We start from the raw sequence: 9,983 nt of genomic DNA on the forward strand, positions 1-9,983 counted from the left end.
CAGTACCAACAGGAATTAAAGTTTTTAGATGATTAGCTACTTATCATGGATCAAAAATAAATTTTAACATTACTGTTATTTGATCAATTGGTTTTATTTTAATATTTACAATTGGTGGATTAACAGGAGTAATATTATCAAATTCTTCTATTGATATTATTTTACATGATACATATTATGTAGTTGGACATTTTCATTATGTATTATCTATAGGTGCAGTTTTTGCAATTATTACAAGATTAATTCATTGATATCCAATAATTACTGGCTTAATATTAAATCAAAAATGATTAAAAATTCAATTTATTATAATATTTATTGGAGTAAATCTAACTTTTTTTCCGCAACATTTTTTAGGATTAATAGCAATACCTCGACGATACTCTGATTATCCAGATTCATATTATTGTTGAAATTTAATTTCTTCAATTGGAGCAATAATTTCTATAAATAGAATATTTTTTTTAATTTTTATTATTTTTGAAAGAATAATTTCTAAACGTTTAATTTTATTTAAATTCAATCAATCATCTCTTGAATGATTAAATAATTATCCACCATATGACCATTCATTAGTTGAAGTTCCTTTATTAATAAAAAATAAAATTAAAAATATTTTTAATAGGTAAATTTATTAATTATTTAATATGGCAGATTAGTGCATTGAATTTAAAATTCAATTATAAAGAATTTTTCTTTTATTAAAAATTTCTACATGAAATATAGTTATATTTCAAGATTCAAATTCATTTTATTCAGATAATTTAATTTCATTTCATAATTTAACTATAATAATAATAGTTATAATTATTACTTTAACAATATTTTTTATTTTAGATTTTATTTGTAATAAATATTTAAATTTAGTTTTATTAAAAAATCATACTATTGAAATTGTTTGAACTTTAATTCCTATAATTATTTTAATAATTATTTGTTTTCCTTCTTTAAAAATTTTATATTATATTGATGAAATTATAAATCCTTATTTTTCAATTAAAGCTATTGGTCATCAATGATATTGATCTTATGAATATCCAGAATTTAATAATTATGAATTTGATTCTTATATATTAAATTATGAAAAAAAAGATCAATTTCGATTATTAGAAACTGACAATCGATTAATTATTCCATTTAAAATTTCAGTACGAATAATTATTTCTTCATTAGATGTAATTCATTCTTGAACAATTCCATCATTAGGAATTAAAGTTGATGCAGTTCCTGGACGTATTAATCAATTAAATTTATTTAGAATTCGTCCAGGAATTTATTTTGGTCAATGTTCAGAAATTTGTGGTATAAATCATAGATTTATACCAATTATGATAGAAAGAACTTCATATAATAATTTTTTAAATTGAATTAAAAATAAAATTTAAAAAGTTAGTTAATATAATAACATTAGATTGTCAATCTTAAATTAACATATTTATGTTACTTTTTAATTTTTCATTAGATATCTTAATAAAAGAATTGATCTTTTAAATCATTTATAGTAAAATTAAATTTACTTCTAATGTATTCCACAAATAATACCTATTAATTGATTAATAATTTTCTCAATAAATTTATTTTGTTTATTAATATTAATTGTTTTAATTAATTCATTAATTATTTTATATATAAGAACAAAAAAATCAAAATATTTTATTTATAAAAAATGAATATGATTATGATAAATTTATTTGAAATTTTTGATCCATCAATTAGAAGAAATCAAATTCAATTAAATTGAATTTTTATATTAACTCCTATTATTTTATTTCCAAATTTATATTGATTAATTCCTTCACGTTTAGTAATAATTTTTAAACTATTAATTGATTATTTATTTAATGAATTTAAAATAATTATAACTAATAAATATATTATAAATATTTCTGTATTTTTAGGAATTATAATTTATATTATAATATTAAATTTGATTAGATTAATTCCTTATATTTTTACTTTAACAAGACATTTAATATTTAATTTATCTATATCACTTTCTTTATGAATAAGATTTATTATTTATTCTGTAATTAATTTTCCGATAAAAACTCTAAGACATTTAGTTCCATTAAATTCACCAAAATTTTTAATAAATTTTATAGTAATTATTGAATTAATTAGATTAATTATTCGACCTTGAACTTTATCAATTCGACTTTCAGCAAATTTAATTGCGGGTCATTTAATTTTAGTTTTATTAAGAAATTTTTTAATAAATTTTATATTATTATCTTCATTTACAATAATAATTGAAAATATATTATTAATTTTAGAAATTTCAATAGCTTTTATTCAAGCTTATGTTTTTTCAATTTTATTAATTTTATATTTTTATGAATCAATTAATTAATGAAAAAAAATTTTCCATTTCATATAGTAACTCTTAGTCCTTGACCTATTATTTCATCAATAAGTCTTATAAATTTTTTATTAAGAATTATTATTTGAATTTATATAAATAATTTAATTATAATAAATTATAATTTAATTATTTTAATCATATCTGTATTTATATGATTTCGAGATATCGTTCGAGAAAGAACATTTCAAGGTATACATTCAATATATGTAATAAAAATATTAAAATTTAGAATAATTATATTTATTATTTCAGAATTATTTTTTTTTATTTCTTTTTTTTGAACATTTTTTCATAATTCAATTTCTCCATCAATTGAAATTAATTCAATATGACCACCAAAAATAATCAAATTTTTTAATCCATTTGAAATTCCTTTATTAAATTCAATTATTTTAATTATATCAGGATTTACTGTAACATTAAGACATTATAATACATTAAATAATAAATTTAAATCAAGAGTTTATATATTATTAATAACTATTATTTTAGGATTTTATTTTAATATTATACAAGTTTTTGAATATTATAATTCATATTTTTGTATTAATGATAGAATTTATGGATCAATCTTTTTTTTATCAACTGGATTTCATGGTATACATGTATTGATTGGTACATTAATACTTTTATATTCATTAATTCGAATAATAAATAATCATTTTTCATCAATTCATCATATTAATTATGAATTTTCTATTTGATATTGACATTTTGTTGATGTAATTTGATTATTTATTTATATATTTTATTATATTTTAATAAATTAATATAAAATATATAGTATAAAAATTACATTTAATTTCCAATTAAAAAATTTAATTAAAATATTAATATATTTAATAAATAATCATTATTTTTTTTTATTAATTATAATTATTTTATTATTAATTATTATTTTAAATAAATTTTTATCAATATTTAAAAAATTAAATTTTGAAAAAAATCTTCCATATGAATGTGGATTTGATCCAATTACAAAAATAAATATTCCATTTTCATTACCATTTTATTTAATTTCATTAACATTTTTAATTTTTGATATTGAAATTATTTTACTTATTCCATTAATTTCATTTATTAAAACTTTAAATTCTTTATATTTATTTATTTTAATAATTTTTTTTTTTTTTATATTAATTTTTTCATTATTTATAGAATGATCTTGTAATTTATTAAATTGAATATTTTAAATTATTTATAAAATATTATATAAGGATTTATTTTAAATCAAATTTTTAAGTCGAAATTAAAAGTAAATATTTTACTTCTTATATTTTAATGAAATAATTAAAATAAAGCTTCTAACTTTATATTTGGTATTAAATATATCATTATTTCTTTTAAAATTTAAAATAATTTAATTGAAGCCAAAAAGAGGCATTTTATTGTTAATAAAATTATTGAATTTAAAAATTCCAATTAATACAATAATATTTTGTAATATAAATATTATTTATATAGTTTAAATAAAACATTATATTTTCAATATAAAATTATTAATATTTTTTAATTATAAATATAATATATTTAAAAATTAAAAATAATTTCCTTAATATTTTCAATATTATGCTCTAATTTTATAAGCTATTTAAATATACAAATAATGTTAAAATTAAACTTATATAATAAATGTAAATTAATAATAAAAATGTAATTTTTAAATTTAAATTAACATCAATAATATAATTTATATAATTTATTATTTTTCCTGAAATTTTTTCAAAAAATTCTTTTTCAAAATAAAATTCATAATATATTAATTTAATTATTAAATTATTAATAATATATTTATAAAAAAATTTTATTATAAAAAATCTTTTAATAAATATAATTATTTTTTTAGAAAAATTTAAATTATTTAAAATTAATGTAAATATTAATCCTATGAATATTATTTTAAAAACAAAATATTTATAAATAATTATTAAATTGATATTTTTATAAATATAAAAAAAATTATAAATTAATTTACTTAATACTAATATTATTAATAAAATAATAATTATTCTTAAAATTATAATAAAATCTTCTTTTAAATTAATTAAATTAATTATATAATTTTTTTTAATTAAAGTTAAAATAATTCGTAAAGAATATGATACCGTAAAAATTGTTCCTAATATTAAATTAATTATTCTAAAAATTCTTATTTTATTTAAGAAATAATATTCAATAATTAAATCTTTAGAATAAAATCCAACTAAAAATGGAAAACCACATAATATTAATAATGAAAATATTAATAATAATCCTTTTATTGGATATAAATAAAATATTCCATAATAAAAACGAAAATTTTGAATACCAATTATATAATGAATAAATCTTCCAGCACATATGAACATTATAGATTTAAAAAAAGCATGAATAAATAAATGTAAAAATGTTAAATCTGTTATTCCTAAAGAATAAATTCTTATTATAAATCCTAATTGTCTTAAAGTTGATAAAGCAATAATTTTTTTAAAATCTATTTCAAAATTAGCTATAATACCAGAAATTAATATAGTTAAACTTGAAACTAATAAAATTAATTTTTTATATTTAATTTCAATTATTATTTCATAATTAATTAATAAATAAATTCCGGCCGTAACTAAAGTTGATGAATGAACTAAAGAAGAAACAGGTGTAGGAGCTATTATTGCTGCAGGTAATCAAATTATAAATATTAATTGAGCTCTTTTTGTAAAAATTATTATTAAAAATATAAATAATATAAATTTATTTATATTATAAAAAAATAAATTTCATCTACCAAATATTATTATAAAAGAAATAATTATTAATAGTCTAGTATCCCCTAATCGATTTAAAATTACAGTTATTATTCCTGAATTAAATGATAAAATTTTTTGATAATAAATAATTAAACAATAAGAAATTAAACCTAAACCATCTCATCCTAATAATAATGTTAATATATTAGGTCTTATAATTAAAAAAATTATTGATATTAAAAATAATAATATTAAATAATAAAACCGATTAATAAAAAAATTATCTCTAAAATCTATATATCTTATTCTATATATTAAAATTAATGATCTAATTAATATAACTAGAAATGAAAATAATAATAATTTAAAATTTATTATTAAAATAAAATTTAATTTTATTGAATTAAACCTAAAAATTAGTCATTCAAAAATATATATTTTATTTATTAATAATATATATATTCTTATATAAATAAATAATAATCTTATAATAAATAATATAATTCTTGAAATTAATATTTTTATAATAATTTAAAATAAATTAATTATATCATTGAAATCACAATTCAATATTTTTTATTAAACTATTTAAATAAAAAAATAAATTAAAAACAAAAAAATTTAAAGGTAATAAATGTAAAATTAAAGTTAAATAATTTAATAATAAACAATTATTAATATTTATAATTAAATCATAAATTTTTCCATATTGGATAAATCTAAATAAATAAATTGAATAAATAAATCTAAATAAACAATATATAATTAAAAATATAAATAAATATTTACATCAATATATTAATCTTATTAGTAAAAAAATTTCTCTAACTATATTTAAAGAAATTGGAGCTCCAGAATTAAAAATACATATTAAAAATCATATTATTGATATTGAAGGTATTAAATTGATTATACCTTTATTAATAAAAATTAAACGTCTATTAGTTTGTATATAAATTATATTAACTAAATAAAATAATCCTGAAGAAACAAGTCCATGAGAAATTATTATTATTAATCTTCCTAAAATTCCTAATTTAATTTCTAATAATAATCCTATTGATATAATTCCTATATGAATTACAGAAGATAAAGCAATAATTAATTTTATATCAAATTGAATTAAACAAATAAATCTTAAAAACAATATTCCTAAAATATTAATAAATATAAAAAAAGTTAATAAATTATTTATTAAAAATTTAAATATAAAAATTAATCGTAATAATCCATATCTTCCTAATTTTAATATAATTGAAGCTAAAATTATAGATCTAAAAAATGAGGCTTCTACATGAGCTTTAATTAATCATCCATGAAATAAGTATATAGGGATTTTAACTAAAAAAGATATTAATATATAAATAAAACTAAATAAATCTAATTTTAAATCAACTATTTCTAAATAAAAAAAACATATACTGCCTTCTAAATCTAAAATTTTAAAAATAAAATATAATATAGGTAAAGAAAAAATTAATGTGTAAAATATTATATAAAAAGAAGCTAAAATACGATCTTCTATATAACCTCATTCTATAATTATATAAAAGATTAATAATAATCTAGCTTCATATATAAAATAAAAAATTAATAAATCTATTGATAAAAAATTTATTAATATTAGTAATATTAAAATAAAATTTATTATTAAACATTTTTTTGTATATTCTTTTAAATTTAAAAAAATTAATCTAAAAATTCAAAATATTATTAAAATTAAATAATTTGAATAATAATTAATTCCTAAATTTCTAAAAATATAAATTCATTTAATTCATCTTAAATTTATTAAATAAATAAAACTTATTAAAAATATTATATTTCTTAAAATTATAAAATCTAAAAATTTTATAAAAAAAATTATATAAAAAAAAATAAAAATTTCAATCATTTTTAATATAAATTAATAAAATTAATTTTTTGATGACCATATTCATAATTTATTCTAACTATTAATGATAATCCTAAAACTCCTTCACAAACTGAATAAATTAAATAAATTAAAAAAATTCAATTATTATAATTAATTGAAATTATATTAAATAAAATCATTATAATTAAATATTCCATTCCAATTAAAAAATTTAAAAAATAAACAAAATAATTTATTATAATAAATAATATAAAAATAATTAAATTAACAATCAAAAAAATTGAAATTAATTAATAATTAATATGTTATATAGTTTAACTAAAAACATTAATTTTGTAAATTAAAATTTTAAAATTAATTAATATAACAAAAATTTAAAAATTTCAAAAAAATTTAATTTTCATAAATATCTATAATTCCCAAAATTATAATTTTATTTAAACTATTTTTTGGTTAATTTTTAAAATGAAAATTTTAATTATTTTTAATATTATTTTATTTACAAATTTTTACATAAATTTAATATTAATTTTAAATTATATATTTATAAATATTTTTATTTCACCTTTAAAACAACTAATATATTTAATTTTTTATGTAATTTTAATAATAATTAATATTTTAATTTTAAAACAAAATATTTCATTAAATTTATTTATTTTAATTATTATTTTTATTAGAGGAATTTTAATTTTATTTTCTTATTTTATTTGTTTAATTAATAATTTAACAAAAAAAAATAATTTTTTAAATTTAATTTTTTTAAATTTATTTTTAATTATATTTATTATAATTCAAATAAAACAATTAAATAAATTTATTATAAAAAATTATAATTTTAATTTTGTAAAAAATAACAAAATTAATATTATTAAAAAACTATATTTAAATCCTAATTATTTTATTTTATTAATATTTATTATTTTTTTAATTATTATATTATTTATTATAACAAAAATTTGTTTTATTGAAAATAAAAATTTACGAACAAAAAAATGAAAAAAATAATTCCAATAATTTATAAAATAAATTTAATAAATTTACCAATATCATTTATTAATTTACCAACACCAATTAATATTAATTATTTTTGAAATTTTGGATCGATTTTAGGAATATTTCTAATAATTCAAATTATTTCAGGATTATTTCTTTCTATACATTATTGTCCAAATATCAATATTGCATTTTACAGAATTTCTAACATTATAAAAGATATAAATTCAGGTTGATTAATTCGTTTAATTCATATAAATGGTGCTTCATTTTATTTTTTAATTATATATTTACATATTGCACGAAATATATTTTATTATTCATTTAAATTATTACAAGTTTGAATAATTGGTGTATCAATTTTATTTTTATCAATAGCAACTGCATTTTTAGGATATGTTCTTCCATGAGGTCAAATATCATTTTGAGGAGCAATAGTAATTACAAATTTAATTTCAGCAATTCCTTATATTGGGCAATTTATAGTTGAATGAATCTGAGGAGGATTTTCAATTAATAATGATACATTAAATCGATTTTATTCATTTCATTTTATTTTACCATTTATTATTCTTTTAATAGTTTTTATTCATTTAATAATTTTACATATTACAGGATCTTCAAATCCTATTCATTCTAAAATAAATATTTATAAAATTAATTTTCATCCATATTTTACAATTAAAGATATAATTACAATTATTTTAGTATTTATATTATTTATAATTATTAATCTTCAATTTCCATATATATTAGGAGATCCAGATAATTTTAAAATAGCAAATCCAATAATTACCCCAGTTCATATTAAACCAGAATGATATTTTTTATTTGCATATTCAATTTTACGAGTTATTCCTAATAAATTAGGAGGAGTAATTATATTATTTTTTTCAATTTTTATTCTATATTTAATTCCATTAATTAATTTAAATAATTTAAAAAATAATAAATTTTATTTTATAAATAAAATTATATATTGATGATTTATTAATATTTTTATTATATTAACTTGATTAGGAAGACAAATAATTGAATATCCATATATAAATTTAAATCAAATTTTTACTTTTATATATTTTTTTTATTTAATTCTTTCATTTTATATTAATAATATTTGAGATTTATTATTAAAAAATAATAATTATATTTAAATTTTATTAGTTAATGAACTTGAATAGTATATGTTTTGAAAACATAAATATAGAAATAAAATTTTCTATTAACTTTAAAAATATTAAATTATTAAAAATAATTCTTTAATCAAATAAATATAAAATGAATAAAATAAAATTAAAACTAATAATTCAATTCAACATATATTTATTAACTTGTCATATCGGATTCGAGGCAAAACCCCACGAATTATAATTAAAATAATTATATGAATTAAATATATAAAAATAAAATTAATTGATCAATTTATTAACCCATAAAATATAATAGTTATTAATATACTTATAAATATAATATTTATATATTCAGATAAAAAAATTAAAACAAATAATCTTCTAAAATATTCAATATTAAATCCTGAAACTAATTCAGATTCTCCTTCAATTAAATCAAATGGAACTCGATTTAAATCAATTAGTATTCTAATAAAAAAAATAATATATAAAGGATATATTAAAATTATAAATTTTATATTTAATTGAAAATTGATAAATCTATTTAAAGAATATCTTTCAATTATTATTATTAATATAAAAAATATTAAAAATAATAAAATTTCAAAAGAAATCATTTGAGAAATTGCCCGTAATGAACCTAAAATTGAATAATTACATAAAGAAACTCAACCAATTAATATAATTGGATAAACTATTAATCTTAAAATTAATATTAAATAAATAATTCTATTATCTATATAATAAAATTTATTAATTCAAGGATATCTTAATCATAATATTATTGATAAAAAAAATATAATTATTGGACTAATAAGATATGAATTTATAAAATTAAGAAAAAAAAATTCTTTTATTAATAATTTTAATGCATCTCTAAAAGGTTGTAAAAGTCC

The 9,983-nt window shown here is 13.6% G+C and overlaps 1 protein-coding gene across 1 annotated transcript; it reads left to right on the forward strand.

The window, feature by feature from the left end:
- The first annotated feature begins 7,835 nt into the window (after positions 1 to 7,835).
- LOC139997692 (cytochrome b-like) lies at positions 7,836 to 9,114 on the forward strand. The gene is given in 1 exon segment (XM_072021697.1): positions 7,836 to 9,114. A coding segment is annotated over 1 exon segment (1,122 nt). The 5' UTR covers positions 7,836 to 7,956; the 3' UTR covers positions 9,079 to 9,114.
- The last annotated feature ends 869 nt before the right edge of the window (positions 9,115 to 9,983 follow it).

This window comes from Bombus fervidus, unplaced genomic scaffold (assembly GCF_041682495.2).
Source record: "Bombus fervidus isolate BK054 unplaced genomic scaffold, iyBomFerv1 scaffold0141, whole genome shotgun sequence".
NCBI classification, from domain to species: domain Eukaryota; kingdom Metazoa; phylum Arthropoda; class Insecta; order Hymenoptera; family Apidae; genus Bombus; species Bombus fervidus.